The 20,514-nt window shown below is 46.1% G+C and overlaps 1 protein-coding gene across 1 annotated transcript in view; it reads right to left on the bottom strand.

Annotated features, from left to right (window-relative positions):
- pacs1 (phosphofurin acidic cluster sorting protein 1) overlaps positions 1–19,891 on the bottom strand; it is a gene marked incomplete at both ends in the record, with an annotated part of 44,081 nt that extends 24,190 nt beyond the window's left edge. Inside the window, one exon of the mRNA XM_079216286.1 lies at positions 19,737–19,891. Within this exon, the coding sequence (XP_079072412.1) occupies positions 19,737–19,891 (155 nt within the window). The remainder of the gene's footprint in view (positions 1–19,736) is intronic.
- Positions 19,892–20,514: the final 623 nt, after the last annotated feature.

A 20,514-nucleotide genomic window follows, 5' to 3' on the forward strand; every position in this document is an offset into this window, starting at 1 on the left:
GATCCGACTTTAAACTCATACTTGAGGAAGATTTTATGTTCTGTCAACAAGTCCGACATGTTGGACATAAATCACCTCAACGGCTCTATTCAAATCAGTAGGAAGTGGAAAAGCTGCACCGGTCTCCATTTTCTCCTTTATTAACTTTCTCTCTCGTCAACCAGAGAACGTGCTGCATCTTGAAAAATGAGAACAAAAATAATTTCACATATTCTTTTTGGGGACTAATTGTTTCAGCAGAACCAAAACTTCTTAACAAGACCTCATTAATGGATAATGCTGGAGCTATTCTCTATTCATCATATTGTCAACAAATCCCATTACAAAGACAAATAATAAACAACGCATCACTCCGGCTCAGTACTTCCCTTAGCTGGCTGGGCGCTGTAGTTTCAAGCCAACGGTACTACAACTGGAGTAAATAGTGCGTCTGTTGGGGACTATTTTCAGTGGCGGATCAACACACACATTTGATAATTAGATTGTGAAAAAAGCCCATTCACTGAATGAGCCCTTGAAACCTGAACTTTAAACTCGGTTGGAAGCGGTTGTGAGTAAAGCCGTTGTTTGTCTCTTATCTCAGAGGCTCGTGTTCAGATCTGGTGTAAAACTAGTAATTACTCAAACGTGTACTCAAGGGGAAAAGCCTTCCTGTGGTCGTCTACACTCGCCGACTCCTGCAGAGGATTAGACTGAATGGAAGGAGTGCGAGCAGATGTTCTTGGACCCTGCAGCTAGCTTTACGTCACATGATCAATGAAACACAGACCCCCCCCCCCCCAGTGTTTTAACCGGACTATCGATAATGTCTGGATGTCTGGACCGAGCCGCAGCCAAGAGTGAACGTTGGAGCCGATGTGGAAGTGCCTCAGGTTGCACTTCCTCTAATGGCTGCCGGCGCCAAACCATTTGGGAGAAAAACACCACAGATTCTCTTGAAAAACCCGTGTCGACACACAGTTTCATTTCTTCTAATTCCACAAACTCTAGTTTCCCGTGAAGACGAGTGGAGGAGTTTGCGGACCTGGTGTTGTGTTTGCTTTATTGGCAGGTCTCAGACAAACCCCCCTTTGACTAAATTTGGACATTTTTAGGCTTCAAACAGCTGAGAAGAAGACAACAGGGAGGCTTTAAAAACTCCTTTCACAAACACGCGTCAGAAGTTTTGCTTTGATGTTTTCCAAGCACACAGCGAGGATGTGAACACTGCTGCCGTGCGTAAAAAGCACGTCGCCGCCTGATTTACTCAATTAATCGATAAGCAAAGATTTTGCGATTGAACAGTAGGAATCTATTTATTAAAAACGCTTATCTGGACACCCCTAAAGAAAGTGAAAGCTATTGCTTTGAATATTTTGATTAAATCAATAAAGTCACTCCGCAATGCCAAATAATAGTAGTTTCCAATGTTCAAGTTGCTGTTTTTCCCTGTTCTTTTTTTGTGATCACATTTTTATTGATTTTCTAGATATGCATATTAAGAAAAGATGTGCACAATACATGTATATAAAGACACAAATGCACATAATCATGCAAATAAAAAACAACAATACATAGGTGTATACCCGCACATACACACTGTTTTTCCTGTTCTACATCTTTTTTTTGTTGTTGCGTATTTGAGGGTTTTTTACTGTCAAATCAACTCTAAGAAGTCACGTAGCGCTTTGACAACATTTTAAGGGCATTTTTCACATTTTTGGTCTTTTTCTTTTGGCATCTTTGGTTGTCAAGTCCCCATGCGGGGCCTTGATTTATGCCCCTGTCCCGTGTTGTGAAACTGTGCTGCTCGTTACACATGACGTAATCGAGGACAGGAAAGTCCTCCGTTTGCAGTGTTGGTGTGTAGCAGAGGAACAGTGTGCGTCCTCAGTGGGTTACCGAGTGCATCCATTTGTCATCGCAACGCCTCCGTGCTTCTTGCAGGACAAACTGGGGAAGACCTCCCCGCCTGACTCACCACCGCTGAATAAATGTTTAATGACCCTCGTGGCTTCCAGCGCCGCGCGTTTCCCCAAGTTTATTAGTTGAAAAGAGAGGGAGGCATGGGCGGGCGACAGCGGGGGAGCTGACAGCGGTTCAATAACGTCTGTGGGAAGATTGACCCTCTGACATTTTGGAAAGGCCAGCCTCTGAAAAGAGACGACAAATGTAGTCATGCGCATTAAAACAATATCAAATATCAAGCTACTGGAAGGAAAAGCCAGTTGGAGCGAGACGCAAACACATTTTATAGTCTGTAAAATGTCAAAGAAAACAGTGAAAAATGCAACTCACAATCTCCCAGAGCCCAATACGACTTCTTCAAACTGCGTTTTTCTTTTTGGATGATCAATGTGAAGAAATTTGCACTCTTGGATTTCGGCTATTAATGAGTTAATATGCTGAGCATACTATGAAATGTGAAGAATCTCTTTGGATGTAAAAAAGGGCATTGAGAAAATGTATTGCACGTCTGGAAAGTGAGAAAGAATAAGAACATTTTAGAAGTGGGTTTTCTTTTCTTGATGAATGACTCAACTGAGTAAACAATGATCAAAACGTCAGACAATCAATCCGTTGACTCATCATTAGTGCGTGTGTGTCTTTAAGGAGGAAGGTGCCTATGGTTCCCTTGACAACAGTCCATCACGGGAGCTGTGACCTTGCCGTGTCACAGGAGCAAAACAACATGCTAAGTACACGGTGCGGTGGGGAGGCCGACCTTCACGCCGCGCCCACTCCTTTATTTTCTCTAACTTTCCTCTCGTTCTCCCTCCTATCTCACCCCCATCGCCTCCCTCTATCATCACTCATCACCTGTCACCCTCCCTCCCCTCCCATCGTAAGCGATTCGTCTCTGTCTCCTTCTCCGTCTCCTCTTTGTCTCCTCTCCGTCTCTTTCTACGTCTCCTCAGTCTCCCTCTCCTCTTCTCTTCCTCTTCGTCTATTCTCCCTCTCCTCTTTGTCTCCTCTCCATCTCTTTCTACGTCTCCTCAGTCTCCCTCTCCTCTTCTCTTCTCTTCCTCTTTGTCTCCTTCTTCGTCTATTCTCCCTCTCCTCTTTGTCTCCTCTCCCTCTCTTTCTTCGTCTCCTCAGTCTCCCTTTCCGTCTCCATCCTTGTCTCCTTTTTCGTCTCCTCTTAGTATTCTTTTTTGTCTCCTTCTTCCTCTCCTATTCCTCTCAGTCTCCCTCTCCATCCTTGTCTCCTTTTTCGTCTCCTCTTCGTATTCCTTTTTGTCTCCTTCTTCCTCTCCTCTCCTCTCCCTCTCCTCTCCTACTCTTGCCCTGCTCATCTTCAAGTTCATATTTTAAAGTATCAACAGACTACGAAGATACAACATTTGTAGCCAATCATAGGAGCGTATAAGCTGAACTCAACATCAAATCAACCAAACTAATTCCTCAATTATTATATATCCAATATCATAATATCATTAAAGATTACATAAATACTCTGCTATGCAGAAATTGAATCAAAACAATGCAAAAAACAAGGACCTGTGTGCCACTTTTGCGTTTATCATATCGGGAAAAAAATCTCATTTTGTTTTAATTACAATTTGGACAACTGAATCTTATGAAACGATGACACAATGCAATCATCCCATCGCACGAGTCCTCTTAAAGACAACAGGCCACCTGGCACTGCCGGTTGAACACGTGTTTTTGTTATTGATCATATTTTAAACGTCTCAAACAATACAGTGAAACGTGACGTTGAGCTAACGGAGTCACAACAACGTGGACTGATGTTTTTCACATTCACAGCACAATAGAGTCCACTTCTCCGACACTTCCCACAGGTACCCAAATGCACCCCAAGGGAAGAATTTCCAAAAGAAACTTAACTGCAACAGCGAGGGCGTGCTGCTGGATGTTTAAAGACCGGGCGTGTGAGATTCTGCAGACTAGAGCTGGAAAAACAACGGCTCCGTCTGCTCTCAACTCGGCCTCCACGCGTGTTGCTCTGAGGACGTCGGAGCAGAGGGAACAAAAGGATTCGACAGTCGGACTGACTGAAGGCTCTCTTGATGGGAGATTTGAAAGCATTTGATTTGAGCAGCAGAGGCAGGAAATACGGGAAGTGAGAAAGAGGAAGGACACGCAGCAGAACTCTTCACTCGGCTCCCAGGGAAGATCTCCATTTAATATCTTACCCATTCAATACAGTACGGTTTGCAAAAAGGTTTTTTGTTAATATTATTATTATCCTCGTTGTTTTGTATACACTACCCTTGTGGAATAAAAACATACAAATATATTTCACAGTTTTCAAAGACAGCCTTAGTACAACTGCCCGAAAAATCTGGCATGAAACAGAGTTTAGAATTTGAACTGTGTGTGTGTGTGTGTGTGTGTGTGTGTGTGTGTGTGTGTGTGTGTGTGTGTGTGTGTGTGTGTGTGTGTGTGTTCAAGTAGAGGTGGGAGCTGATGAGGCTTAGAACGTCACATGGGGGCTTTTTTTTATTATCCCGAGAGGTCCTCAATAAGCTTATCGTTGGACTCCACACGCTAACCTCTGTCACATTAATGTGTACACACACACACACACACACACACACAAATTAACTTGTCGCTGAAATCCATCCGCGTAGAGACCGAGCAAGACGGAGAAAGAGTGGAAGAGAAGGAGAGGAGGCGTAACAATACCTCACAGGCAGAAACACAACAAGCATTTGGTTCCTCACTAACAACGGTCTTAAAATAGCTCACGGCTAAGTGGAGACCGCCTGTAAAGATGTCAACAGTTTGGCAGAGCAGCGCCGAATCTTTTTTGTTGTTGTGGTTTCTCTTTATATTCAGATGCAAACAGAATAAATAATGCATCTGAAAACAGATCTGGAGCTCTGAATGTGCATCAGTACAAGACACATGAGACGCATTGTGTCATTTAACGCCTCAGACTCAGATTAACAGTCTATATGTTTATAATACCTCACATTGACAAATAACTCAGTGTTTCATTTTAAGTGATGAATAAAACCCATCATATCAAAACCCATCATGGAGGCTCTCTGTGGAATTAATTGGCTGCCCAGCATTTTCAAAGTCACATTATCTCAAATTCATTTCCATTTCCGTCTTCCCCCTGAACGACAAGATGGAGCTCTGGCTCCGATCAGCCACGAGCTGAACACCTGAGGACCATGTGAACCCGAAGGCCCCTCTATAGGAGCAGAATGAGTCATAAAGCTCTGCAGTCTGCTTCTCATCCGTGACCCGCTGACAGCTCCGGTGCAGCCAATGAGCTGCCGGACAGGGCGGGGCTTAGCGAGGCATCGATCATTGAGGAGAGGAATAGTGTTCCGTCTGGAGATTGGAGCGAAATTGGGAGCTGGAAGAGCGTGTGTGCGTGCTGTAGGTGTGTGTGTGTGTGTGCATGTGCGTGTGCGTGTGTGTGTGTGTGTGTGTGTGTGTGTGTGTGTGTGTGTGTGACCCCCTCTAGTCTGGTCTTACTCTTGATTAGCATGCTGGTCACATCGGCAGACTCCAGCCAGACTGAGGCTTCCTCGCCTGCAGTGGCGCAGCACACTAATGCTCATAACATGAGGATGAAAAGGCAATACAGTGCTTATGCACAAAGGAGGATATGTTTATGTGTGTGAGTGTGAGAGAGAGAGAGAGATTCCTTTATCTACATATGAGGCCCACATTCATCACAGAGACAGATAGGTACGTCGTAGTTTTGCCAGTTTATGTTTCCTCGATTGATTTTACACATCAAAGTCTGTTTACAAGTAAAAAACTGTATCTTTATAAAAGCCTTTTTGTGGCTCCAGAAGGAGCAGTGTGAAGCCCGATAGATGTGTCTCACACACACACACACACACACACACACACACACACACACACACACACACACACACACACACACACACACACAAATGTCTACCAATATCCCAAATCAGGCATTTAAGGATTATGGATTTCTTGGTACGGACATGAGTTGTAAATGCATTTCCCTTTGCCGCCACACAGCAAGTCACATGTGTAAGTATGAACTGTGTAAGGTACACATTTAAGAAGTTAAATTGGGGTTAACTGTTCATATAGAAGTAATGTATCCTGGACGCTCCGCTGGGGCATCCCGCCGTGAGGAGCCTCATTAGTTTGGGTTTCTCATATTCATAACTCTTTTGCTCGTGTGACGGTGCAAAAATGTTGACGCCAGCAAGAGAAGAAAAAAAATTGTTATCGGCTTAAATGGAGCCGCTTTGACTTTGAGCATTCATTCCCCCGTGAACACCAAACAAAAGCTCAGTCTGTCAAGGCGTCCGTCGGGTGGAGCGACATGCTCCCTAAAATAAACTCAATAAACTGCTAGAAATGTGCTTCTGGCTTCCTGTTCCCTCTGAGCTCTTATCCTGCTCTTTTCAGATCTGCTCAAAAAGGCAATAATAATAATATGACACTAATAGATCCACATTGACGTACAACAAGGTGAGTTTTCATCAAACAGAGAACTGCCTCATCAGCGAATGGCTCTGCGAGTCGCTGCCCTCCTTTCTTTTCTAATGGCTGATTGATAAAAGAGACGAGGACGGGTTACCAGAACATTCTGTTGGGGAAGATTAGGCTGTGAAATGAAGCCCCGCGTCAACCCGTCTCCGTTCCTCCTCGGTGACACGCCCCCCTTCTGACTGAATCCATTATTCATTTGGCCGGCCGGACACAGACGCTGTGCTGCTGTAAACGTCGAAATAGATCCGGTAACAAACTTGGAGGGTGTGTCACCTGCAACGGTCGGACGACAGGCTCTTACAACGGGGACACGGTCACACTGACACAATGCATTAGCGCCCAGTGTGTGTGTGTGTGTGTGTGTGTGTGTGTGTGTGTGTGTGTGTGTGTGTGGCAGGCTCTTTATTTCCCCGTTTTCTTATCTCTCCCAGCAACACAAGCTGTCCACCACTGTCCGCCAACAAAAAGCAGCACAACCCCCCTCTCTGCCTCTCATCTTCTGCCCACCACCACCTTCTTCTTATTTTTCTTCTTCTTCTTCGTCTTCCTCTTCCTAGGCTTTTTTCCCCCGCCATTTCTCCTGTGGCGATCCCACAATGCTCCATCCTCTCCATCTGCCTCATCCGATAGCCGTTTCCCTCCATCCCATCGCCCTGCTCCTCCCACCCCTCTCTGCAGAATCTGTCTAATTGGAATGCCGGTCCTTAATTAAAAATTTAAAAAAAATCTGTGTCAGTTCGATCTCAATCTTTCTCCAACATATGATTTTGATGGGTTCCGTCTCTCTCTCTCTCTCACATCCATCTTCACTTTATGACGCCGGCCGGGTCCCTCTGCTAACCGTCTGTCTTTTAATACCTTTTTAAATATTAGCCATAAAGGGTTCTTACAGTCCATTGAATTAAGAGTAGCACCAATAATATGATATACGATGATATGTCATTTTTCACCACTAACAATATAGAGATGGTTTGACCTGCAGCTGAGCGCATCATGTACATCATCAATGTTATTGTCACACAAGTATTGGACCTCATGTGTATATATACATACATATACACACACACACACACACACACACACACACACATATATACACAAGTATATATACGAATCCGGTATTGGTTGTACTTTCTATGTAATTTACCAACCGTAAAAAAAAAACTCTGGTGTGGTTAAAAACACCGCATCACAATCTAAATGCAACAGGATTTCAGATGGATTTATTTTATATTAACCGTTATTTTCAAAAGACCTTGAATGTGTGAAGATACCTAAGGCTGCCGAATAATAATAATAATAATAATAATAATAACAATAGAAAATCAGCATAACCAGCTAACGAAATCACCAAGACTGACCTTCGCAAACACACACACACACACACACACACACACACACACACACACACACACACACACACACACACACACACACACACACACACACACACACACACACACACACACACACACACACACACACACACACATCTCCTCATGATGCGATGAGCTCCCACGCATTCGTGTGTGTTTGCATTGATGAATAATCACATCATTCTGCCAGCACACATGTATGGGTGTGTGTGTGTATAAATGTACGTGTCAGTCCGAGTGTGTGGGAGCAACAGTCATAGGAAGCAGAGTGGGTGAGTGTACATTGGCATCAGTAGGCTACAGATAATGCGTAACACAGATCCAGTAAGTGGCTTTAGGTAAGGTGTGTTTTCCTTCTCTGTGACTCGCTTTTTAATGTGAAAGCAGGGCAGAAGTGATCCCTGCATAACAGCAAATATGTGTGTGTGAGTGTGTGTGTGTGTGTGTGTGTGTGGACCTATTGCTCACCACAGTGCTCATCAAGACCAAAACCCTGGCATGGCTCTCTCCTCTGTGAGCTATTTGAGCGTGTGACTGCATGGAGGTGGGTGGGCACTTCATTTTCTTGATGTTGTGATACTGAGCTAACTCCAATGTGTGTTGCTACGTGGGTGGCAGCCGCCTCGCTTTGGAAGGAGAATGTGAGCGAGTGAGTAAAAAAAAAAAAAGAAGAAAAAAAAAAAAAGGCTTGGGACGGTTCAGCGGTTTGTCGTTTCTGTGCTTAACGTGAAATGACAGCGAGGAGAAGAGAGGAGGGAGGAAGTGAAACCTCCACATCCCCTGGATGCAGCGAAATGAAGAAAAGAAAAAAAGGAGGGGTGGAAACGCAGCACGAGAGAAAGGGAAGGTGAGCGCGTTGAGTCAGCGCGCGAGACAGAACAGAGGTGTGTTGGTGACGGGAGGTGAGGAACAGGCAGAAATATACGAATGTGTGTGTGTCTGTGTTTCCCCGGGGGAGGGGCTAGTGTTGCCATCTGCACAATAATGTGTACGACATCTGCACTGGAAGACATAAAAACACAAAATTCACATCCAATTCCCGCGACAAGCGATACGCTTATCAGCATGTTGCGCAACCCTGGGAACAAATGGCTTTTCCTCGCCGATGGAGACAAATAGCAGCAGCAGCCTTATGGCCTGAATTAAATCTGTGAAGCGAGAGAGAGACGTATAAAACCAGGAGGCTCTTGGGATGAAGACGACCAGCATTTAGAGTTTGTGCTTTAGTAAACGCGGCTCTTGAGAATGTGGAGCGATAGCGATAGCATATTTGTCCACTATCTTATCGCGCTGGTTGTATGAAGGGCAGGTCAAATCTCAAAAAAAAGGTCCACGCTCCAATGTTTGGTGCAGCTGCACGACGCAGAATAAACACCGCCGGAGCTTTTATTAGACCTCGATCTCACAATATGTATGGGACAATACGTGCGAAGCCGGCGAGTGTGAAAACAAAAAAGCACCGTCTGGGTGCAACGCGCTCGGCCGAGTTAAACATTGTTAGACGGCCTTTTGGAAATGTGCACTTCAATGTGTCAGGAAAGGAGGAACGAAACTGAAAACGAGCCAAGTTAGACGAATGCAATGAAATAGCAGTGTGTTCCACTGTGATGAAAGTCTTTCACAAATCAGACATTTTGAGGAAAGGTCAATTAGATGTTTAAGACAGGATAACAATCGAAACGATGAGCAGCATTTATCAGGAGCGATTACACAGAGAGGAGCCGCTGTAAAAAGGACAAAAGAAGCACAAAATAAGAAGAAGAAGAATAATTGCAGCTTTGGCCTTTGGTTTAGAATAGAGTTCTTTAGAAGGGGAGGACCCACGATGGCACCTTGGTGTGTCGACTGCTACGGGAACAATGGCGTCAAGAGGTGAGGATCCATCACGGCCGAGGAGGAGGAGGATGGAGGAAGCTGCACGTTGGCTTTGGTGGAAAACTCTGGGGGTGGAGGGAAGACCGTCGGCGGATGAAGGAGAGACGAGTGGAAAGGTGACAAGGAAAGAGGAAGGAGACGAGAGGGAGAATCAAGAGAGAAGAATAAAAGTAGTCTTTTTCCTCGTGCTCCCTTCACCCTGGCTTTGATGTCGCCCTCTCTCCCTTATTTCCTCCCCCATCGTCTCACCTTCATCCACTCCAGACCATTTTCTCTCCTTCACAGCCTAATCCCCTTTTCTTTTTGTTCCCTCTCACCCTTCGGCTTTACGCTCCCTCCCCCCTTGACTCCTCTTCTCGCTCCCACCGACCCATCCTCGCCACCCTCCGCCTCGTGATCGGTGCACAAGGTTTTCCCTCGGCTCCACCTGGAGCTTGACATTCAGACTGAATGACCCTTTTTGTTCGCACTCCATTATTCAGTCCGACGTCGCCTTTTGGTTTTTGCCCCGACAGATCACTTCGAACTGAGATACTGTTAGCTAGCGTACGTTTTGCAATGGCAGCAAATGCAGTAGATATTTTATTAGATGTATAATGAATATTTGGCGAGATGAGGCGGGATGTTCACAATGCAAAACAAGAGTCCCCTCCCTCTTTATTACAAATAAAATGATTATTATCGTAAGATGGAAACCTTAAAAGGAGCAACAGACGAAATGCAGTATTCGCTCCATTATGCCGAGACGCTGCCATGTTGAAAGCCATTGAGAGGCAATCAATATGCTCTCAATTGGTACTTTTACTAATGGACTGTTACCATGACAAAACAAGCATTTTGAAGATGCCGCCTTGGCCTCTGAAGAAATTGTGATCAATAGACTAATGATAAGAAACAAATAATCGACAGAATAAATAGACAGTGACACTTTAGTCGTGGAAAATCCAACTGGTTCGCTTGTCTCTCAAACCATGAAGAGAAACTGTAGTTCACGTGAGCGACACCAGACCTCGGTGTCGTCGCCGACAACATCGGAGATGTGGGGCGACAGTTCAGCGGTCTGGAATCAGGCTAACGTCACCCTGAAGACGCCCCATCCTCCCTCTCCCTAGTCTCTCTTCGCCTGTGCCTCTGTAGCGAGCGACAGTCAGCCTGCTGACATGAGCAGACACGTTGCCTGAAGCACACACACACACACACACACACACACACACACACACACACACACACACACACACACACACACCCAGTAAAGCGATGTTTGATGCAAGTCGCTCGGTGAGGCAAGACGATTTTCACTGAAGCAAACAGTGATAAAGAAAAAGGCAGAAATACAGGAGGAGCACACACACACACACACACACACACACACTCACACACACACACAAGTGCAAGGTCAGCCCAGACACTGATCTGAGAGCTGCCAAACATATCCTGAAAATGACACCGCTGAAGGCGACATTTAATGTGGAAGCCCAGCATGGACAAACAATAACAAGCGCGCACACACACACACACACACACACACTATTTGATGTAATGTGCAGGTGAGACAGCTAGATTCAAGTGCGGCAAAGAGTTCCATGAAGACACTACTTAAAAGCAGCAGAAAGAGTGCGCATACACACATACATGCACACACACAATGAAAATCACACCCTAAATTTCAGCATGCAGCGCGAGCACACAAAGATACACAAGCCAACACACACACACACACACACACACACGCATCCTTTGTATCGAGGTGCAAGGTAACGGAGATGAAGGCACAAGCGCTGCAAAAAAAAAAAAAACGACAATGACAAACACACGATGACACGTTTGCGCACACAGACGCTGGCGCGTGACGGAGGCTCCGAGTCGAGGCCAGATGCCGGTTCCACTCCCGTCGCCATCATTGCTGAGAGGGGTGCAGGACACAATGAACAGAAATGAATGCCGTTTCACAGACGGACTCTCTGAGATGTGACTGCGAGGGCATTTTCCTGTTGTGTTGACACGCGGGCAGAAAAAAGGGGACGTTTTGTCACTTCGGAAGATGCTTAATTGACTATAAGTAACAGGTGAGGGAGTTGTGTTAGACAATTAAATATAATTCACGAAAGCCGTTGTGAGGGATCATCAGATGTCAAACCACTGCACATAACGAGATGGTCAGGTGACAGGAAACTGTTTTATTCTACCTTCGCTCAATATGAATTTTCACTGAATAGCGCTTGAACGCACCATAATGTGACATACGTTAGCCAGCGTTAACTAGCGCTCTGCGGCTATGCGGAGTGATCGGGGAAAATAGGACGCACAAGAGTGTTTAACCACCAGGGGGAGTACTAGTTTGCACATGTGCAGTACAGATCAGACCCGTTAGCGAGTGACCCTGTGTTACATAAATAAATAAGCTAATAAATGACATGATAACGTGATGTCAGACTGGTGACTATACTCTCACACTAAGCGGCTCAGACTTTAAGTCACTTTATCATCCGGTACACCTTCTCTGCAGAGACAAGCATGTGCATCTTCGGAGAGACGTGACCTAAAAACATAACCACAAACCAAGCCTTGAACACAGAGTTTAACAGTTCAATTGTTGGGGTCGGTCCAGCTTATTGTCCCAAAAATGAGGAAAGTCCCCATAATGTGACAGTTTAAATATATTTTAGTCTTCCCAATGCAAGTAAGCCAAGTATATATTCAGAATGAGCACAAAGAGGCACAGGCCGAGGTGTCTTGTGTCTGCTCATGTTTTCCTACTTTCTATAGTCTCTCTCTCGTGCTCTCGCTCTATATATTTAATTCCATGCCAACCTCTCTCTCTCTCTCTCTCTCTCTCTCTCTCTCTCTCATCACTTTCCGCGTTGCTCTACTTCCTACAGCCACAGGCAAGGACACGCGGAGGCCTGCTACTTTCTAAAGGAGGGCAGAGTCAACCTTTTCTCACACACACACACACACACACACACACACACACACACACACACACACACACACACACACACACACACACAGTCAAAGTCTATCTTGTGTTTACAACAACAGAAACGCATGTGCGATTGATTTGAGGTTAGCACGAGTTGCAGCGTTCATGAGCCAAATAAAAAAAAAAAACACCCTGAGCGCAAGTCTTTGTTGTTGTTGGCAAGTTTGCTAATCATGTTTTTGCTGGTTTGCACTTCTGTTAAACCCAGAGCACAGGGCTGCTGTCTGGACTCTCCCCCTCATCTAGGCCCGCAAGACTTAGCATGTGACCTGCAGAATGTGTGTGTGTGTGAAAGATAAGGTCTGTGCTGAGAGAAAGTGGAAAAGGCTAGCTTGCAAGCTATTCTGTGTGCAAGTATCTGTGTGAGTTTACAATAAAAATAAAGATCTCACACATACAGAAGGAATCCTCTTGTTGTTGTGTCTCTCTCACACACACACACACACACACACACACACACACACACACACACACACACACACACACACACACACACAATATCATTGACCCTACGTTTAGAGCGATTACAGATTAATGAGCACAGCAGCCGCCTAATCCAGTTTAGCGCGAGCGCAAAAGAAGACAATGCTATCGGAGCTCGCTGTCCGCCGAGGAACAGGAAACCTCTATCTGGAAGGGAGATCGTATTAGCTTCCTGGTTATCAACCAATCGGAGCCGCTCCTGCCTCGATGCAGCCAGTATCAGAGTGACAGTGTAGGTCAAGCAGCGACCGCTCAGCCATGGAGGATACTACGGATATGTTTGTTTCCCCAGTGTCATCTCTTTGTTTCTAAGCTGGTTATGCGACCTGAACTCAGGATAAATCGAGATTTTGGGACATTTAGCCCATTTGTTTTTTTGCCTCATTTATATGAGGAGAAGGCAGTTAGCTTAACTTAGCATCAAGACTGGAAACAGGGGAGGACAGCTAGCCACGGGTACAGCTAAATAAAAAGAATTCCACCTAATGGCACCTTATTGTATGTTTTGTACAGATTAAATGGCGAGCAGATTGTGTAACTCTGCCATTTCCCATCGCTTCCAGTGTTTATGCTAAGCTAACAGCCTCCTGGATGCAGCTTCATATTTACCGTGCAGACATGACAGCGGTATCAATGCCTCTCTGCAAGTATCTCATAGCTAGTTTTTATTTAGCGATAAAAAGGAAAGGTGTCATTTTCTAAATTGGTTTCACTTACTCCTGCTGTGTTATTGAGGTAATGCTTTAGTGTTTATGTAACACATCTTAAAATGATGTATTGCTGCTGCGCTCAGCCTTTGAACAACGTCTTGCTTACTTCCCATCGCAACCAGCTCCTTGTTTAAAAAAAAAAGGTGCATGCTGGGTAAATTATCCTTACCTCGCACTGCAGCTGGATTATTGCGACGTCACGAGTTCATGGGAGAATCGCGATATCACATATCACACGGAAATCCATCTCGCCGGGCTTCCAGTAATGCGTGAGTGAGTACAGGGGAGGAGCTACGTGGCGACGCAGAGAGGCTAAAACAACAATGGCGGCTCCTCAAGGAGTTAATTTAGATGCTGCAATATAAATCAGATCTATAGATTAGAGTATTTCTTTATTGACTGAAGAGCAAAGAACGGCTTTGAAGGCTTTACTCGTGATGTTTCCCCTCGTCTCCCGCCAAGAGTTTGATTGACAGATGGTCCGTCCAATCCCACGCCAAGAACTTTTTTGGCACATGACGCCCTTTTCCAAACGGTGCTTCCTGCTTTGGCTTGTCAGGTAAAAAAAAAAATAAAAAAAAAAAAAAGATAAACTGCTCGATTAAACACTTTGGAACAAAACACATGTTGCCATCTAAGTAATTAGAAAAAGCAATCTTTTTTTTTTCTGCAAATAAAAACATGAGAAAAGTAACCGGCAGTCATCCTAAATCAGAATCCTACACAAACAGAGCCCTGCAGCAACATCCTGCGTAACGACCCCAAGAATGAAAGAAACGCCGATAAATGGCCGTCCGTGATGCTAACGGGCGCAGTGTCGAGGTCAATCTGTGTTAAGTGCATTACAAGCTTGCGTTGTTATCGCCCCTGAGAAACTGTGTGTGTAACCTGAGCTTGAGGGGATTACAGCCGGGGTTGCACACATCATTTGCATCGGACTGTGCGGTTATACAGCAGCAGCACAGAGGAGGAGATGTAGCCGCTGTCGAGTCGCGTACATCCCAGCGCGGTTTGTGCGTTTGTCGCGAGTCCGTGCGCACACTCGTGTGTGTGTGTGAGTGTGTGTGTCTTTGTTTCCACATCTGAACAGTGCAACTGCGCTGTTGGCAAGAGAGACCTTGCAGACAGCTTCCTCCCCAGATACGTGCAGACATGTGCAAAAATATGAACAAACTCCGGCATGCACTGAATGGGAAACCTTTATTTTTTTCCAGGGGGGGAGGGCGGGAATAAACGCTTTGTCATAACATTATCCAGTGTGAACGCCTGTGCGATTATGCACCTGTTGTCGGCATGGTTTGTGTTCCCCTCGCAGCATGTCCTTTTATGTAACTGGATGCCACTGTGCCCTTGTTTATAACACATTAGGTGAAAGCGAAAGCATATGCCAGTGACATTGTCCGCGAATGGGTGTCACTCCGTGTGTGTGTGTGTGTGCGTGTGTGTGTGAGAGAGAGAGAGCTGCCAGATGGGAGTCTATGGTTCCAAAGCAGGGGGATCACTGCCAGGAGACATAAGCTCTAAAAAAAACACAAACCTCCACCGTAACAAAGGCCCTCAGACCACAGCAGTGCTGGTGCACAAACCTACCACAACATCTACGCAGAAAGAAGAGGAGGAGGAGGATGAAGAGGAGGAGGATGGCCACTCATTTTCACTCCCTTTACTCTCACACATTCATCACTGGGCGGGTGCTTTCTCTTCCAATACGCACGTCCAAGATGTCGACGACGGCGGTCACATAAACAGATTTGAGCTGAGGACCATCATTCCCTATCATTGAAGCCTTTACATCCACCAGAACAGGTGTTTTCTAATCAAAGTCCGATACCAACACGGATGCTTTTGACTCATTTTCAAGCCTCTGTTGTTCTCTTAGGAGCGTCTATGAAAGAGCATGTGTGCCACTATTTGGACATCCCATCTGAAAAGGCACAGCAGTGGACATTTGTTTGAGTGGGTTAGCAGCTTTTTAAAGCTGGTGAGAGTTTTCGCTGCCGTTTTCTTTTTTTCTTCTTTTTAAAAGCCTGTCAGCTTCCAAGCTACCGAGAAAAAAATAAATAAATAAAAGCAGGAAAAATACTCTCTTTTACTGGTTTCAACTGCAACATAAATAATACATTTGTCAAAAACCTTCCAGACTCTTTCCAAAGCCGTCGGATAAACAGATCATTAAAACGCACTAATGGCCACGCGTGTCATTATCTCCCGTCTCTCCCTGAAGGCTCGAGGTTGGAAGGCGTTTATCAGAAAGAGTAACTAATCATGGAAAGTCAGGGCGAAGAGGGGGAGGAGGAGGTTTACACTTTACACTCGCTATCTCCCTTCATCGAGCTGAGCCGCAGAGGAAACTTCAGACCTCTCGGCCACTCAGCTGTGCGGAAGAACGAGCAGCGCCAAGGCAAGTGGCAAAGCTTCCTAATGAACACCACTACCCGTCTGTGTGTGTGTGTGTGTGTGTGTGTGTGTGTGTGCACACAATAGCCTGTTGGCACCATCTCCATGTCTTTCCGTTAGTGTGTGTTCAGCAGCCGGGGGGCGGAGGGGGTCTTCAGGGGGCAGAGTGGATAACGTAATGCTGACACTCGAGGAACAAGTGTCGTCCCACTATTGTGTTGCGGGGGAATTATAGCAAACGGGTCTAACAAACGCACAATGTATAATTCAGAACATCCTGCGTTTCTGCGCCGCTTCTACATGCCAACAGTGTTCATTACGGGGCCAGCAGATAAGCATTTATTGTTAATGCCCCGCTGCTTTCACTGGTTTACATTACACTTGATGGATTACAAACACTACAAACGACACGTGAGCATTGTTGAGGTTCCTGGGGCGGTTAGGTTCTCGTACTGGCTACGCCAAATCTTTCATATCTCGGGATTGTGGTTCCCGATTGTAATTTCCTCGAGCGGTTTAGTGGTGAAGACTTCAACAACAACAATAAAAAAGGAAGAATTCTCTTTTTAATGGTTGTTTCTTTGATTACAAGACGAAATCCAGTGGCTGACAAACAGTATTTCAGTATTCTAAAGTGCTAAAATTAGAGAAAATCCAAAATGAATCACTTACACATTAAACATATTCTAACATGTTGTAAGTCTCTCTGCGACTACATACAGCCTATAGTTCGTACACCAAGTACGAAGCTAGCTGTAGGAGGCATTAGCCTAGCCTAGCATGAAGACAGAGAGCCGGGGGAAACAGCTAGCCTGGCTCCGTCTTCGTCAAAGCTTCTAAATCTACCTAGCAACACCTCTAGACTCTGCAATTATTTATTCCATTTTATCTGGTTTGTTTGATTCACACAAACACACTAAAACACACAAGGTTTTAGAGGGCCGTGGTCAGGAGTTATTGCCCAAGTAAAAGCTGAAACCTTTCCCTCTCCTCTATTCTCCCCTCCTTCCTTACGATGCGTTTTTGCTCTGGGAAAGAAAACTAATGGCTTTTGGAAGCCACGTTTGAAGCACAGAGCCGCCATCCATCCATCACGGGACTTCATCTCTGTAAGGGCGCCTTCTTTTCGTTAATAATGCATGGCGAGGAGCTCTGCGGTGGGGGGGGGGGAAGGAGGGCCCATTCCTGGAATACCTGACTCCTTGTGTCGCAGCACAAGGAGGCACGAGCTAAACTCCGCCGGACGCCGGAATCCAAACCATTTGTGGTGTGAACACCGGCAGGCTCCGCCCACATTCCACCTGACGCCGAATACGCACGCTTCACTCTGTACGAGTGAGGCGAGGGGAGCAGCTGCTGTACTCGCCGGTGGGATTATTCGGCTGCAGAAATGGTTCCTGTACATAAATGTGTGTAGGTGTGTGTGTGTGTGTGTGTGGATGGCACTGCAGAGAGAGGAATCACCCACTACACCGGACTAAAAGAGCTGGTTTAGAGCCAGTGAAATGATATATTCCTCCCATGTAAACGGTGGAATAGAAGGTCAGGGGAGATGAACACTGACTCAAACAGACTTTCAAAACTAAATATTCTCGGTATCCTGGTCGCTTGAACTGGAGCACCAGATGCAGTGCATCACTCGCGGTGATATTTCCTGTCACCCCCCTCACTGAATACAACCACACACAAAACAAACAGCCTTCGTGTGACACACGTTCAGTATTTTTCCAGATTTCAATACAAATGTCAGAGTAAAGCGAAAGCTGAGTGCATGTTTGTGCCTGCCAGGGTAAATTCTATCCGCAGCGGCGCTGCATAAACAGCATACCAAGTGGCATTTTGGGTCGACAGGAAGAGGTTAGAGCAACAACACCTCTGGGTGGGGGAGTGCTTCTTGCAGCAACAGAGATTGCGCAACAGGGCAACGTTCAGCTGCCTGCTAAACATCCCCAGGACTGACTGCGAGCCTTTAGAGGACGCAGGTTCTTCTTCTGGCTCTGGGAGACATGCGCCACAGATTAGTTGCACTTTCCCACCACTTGTGTCTGAGATAAATCCCATTTAAATGGAGATGACAGAGCCGCCGCTTCTTCTCCCATCGCTCACTCTCATCCTCTGTTTCTCTCCATCCCCTCCTCCTCTGTGAGTCTCTCTCTGTCTGTTGCTGCAACTGCAGTGAAATCAAAATATATTTGACAGACTGTGACGCCTGAAATAAATAAAAAAAAACGTCCACCAAATATCGTCTGTGGATATTTGCAGGCAAACACAGACAAAAAAAAAAAAAAAGGTAATCCTCCGTAGTCTCAGAGGAGTTCAGGAAGGAGATATGTAAAATGTAGGCTAACAATGGATGTTTTATTCATGAGAGCTGTTCCAAAATATAGAACCAGGACTGCATCATTTATTCACAAGCGCATGGTGCGTACACACACACATACACACACACACACACACACACACACACACTGCCAAAAACGTTAAGAGGCAGGCAAAACATACCCTTGAGGCTTTGCCTCTAACCCAGCAAAGCCCCGGAGCATTTTCGAAAGCAGCATTAAAATGTCCGCATGTGAGCTTTGTATGAAGCTTTTTATTCCCACTAATTGCTTTCAGTAAACATCTGGAGGGACACAGCTCAGTCTTTGGACGAGGGGGAGAAAAGCAAAGGAGGCAAAAACATGCACAAGTCGCGGATTTACGAGCCGGGTGTAACAGGTGAAAACGGCAAAAGAAGGTGGAAATGTTTCTGTCAGCGTCAGGAATATGAATACATCTCCAGCTTTTGCTTTCATCCTCTGTTTGATTTGCTGTAAAACAACAACAACATACATATATATATATAAAAATCCATCACCAGCTCTGGCACATCGTATATGCTTAGCCGGGGTCGTGAATCACATGAGCTCCACTTCAGCCTCGGCGGTAAGCCCTTGACCTTGAATCTAACTGGTGACCTCGGCTTTCACGAAACAGTTGAAATCTCTTTGTTCAGGCGGGCCACTGTGACCTTGCACCTGAACATGCGTTGCAAGTTTTGCCTAAATGCTCAATCGTGGGGTCTGGATTGATCCGGTGGGCAACAGCTGAGGCGATCTACTGGGGAAAGGCTGCACCTGCTCCAACACAAACAGTCCTTATGGCCAGGGGGGGGCGTAAGATAAGGGTTGTAAAAGCCACTGGGTGATGGCTATTTAGGTGAAGTGGTGGTCGTCAATCTGGGGTCCCCAAGGGTCCTAAAAGGGGCTACAGTGGTCCAATCGGAAAGAAATCAGAGCAAAGAAAAGGGTAATTGTTGCCTTTAATGGGACCTTCCTACACTGACAGCAGAAGAGGTGATACTCTCTTCAAGAGGGCACCCACGGGTGTTGGGCAATATGAAAGTCCCCAGTGTAAACACACATACTGAGTCTTTCCCCATTTATGAACACCCCCACAAATGATAAGTCTCTGTCCCCCCCCACATACCTCGGCACACAGCTGGGCGAGGAGCGGTCCACCTCCCAGGTGGCGTACAGGTTCATGTGGACCGGCCGGTTGGAGGTGATGCAGACCGGCTTGGAGGGCTGCATGTGCGGCGACGGGACGCCTCCAGTCCGCGGGAGCCCTCCTCGCTCCGACATCCTGGAGGCTGAGGACGAGAGGAGGAACACCCGTAGTAGCCTGCCTTCTCCGCGACTGTGTGTGCGTGTGAGTGTGTGTGTGTGTGTGTGTGTGTTGTCCTTGTTTTGTTTTTTTAAGTCCTCCTCTTTTTGTTCGGGCTCCTTGTTGCTGCTGCAAATGCGTACAACGCTCCCGCGTAACGCACAGCGTCTATTCGCCGCCGGATAGAGGAAACATCGCGGTCGTCGGAGGGGTTTAAACCCGAAGGGCAGGCGCCAAATCCCCGCGTCTGCGTCTGTGTGTGTGGGTCTGTGTGTGTGGGTCTGTGTGTGTGGGTCCTCTCCCGAGCCTGACTTCGCGTTGCTTGCTGAAGGGGTGAGGAGGGGGAGGGTTGTCGGTGCAGGAAGCGGAAATGTCTCTCGCTGTAGTCGGTCGCACAATGGCAAGAAACCAGCGAGCAACGCCTCTTCTGGGAGGACAGAGAGAGAGAGAGAGAGAGAGAGAGAGAGAGAGAGAGAGAGAGAGAGGCGCTGGCCAATAGCGTGCTGGTGTTTTGAGGCTGTGTTTTTTTTAAATCCTGGGTTTCTGTATGTGCCATTTATTCTACATTTACTGTACTAATGTATATGTACACACACTACTA

This window comes from Taurulus bubalis (genome assembly GCF_910589615.1).
Source record: "Taurulus bubalis genome assembly, chromosome: 3".
NCBI classification, from domain to species: domain Eukaryota; kingdom Metazoa; phylum Chordata; class Actinopteri; order Perciformes; family Cottidae; genus Taurulus; species Taurulus bubalis.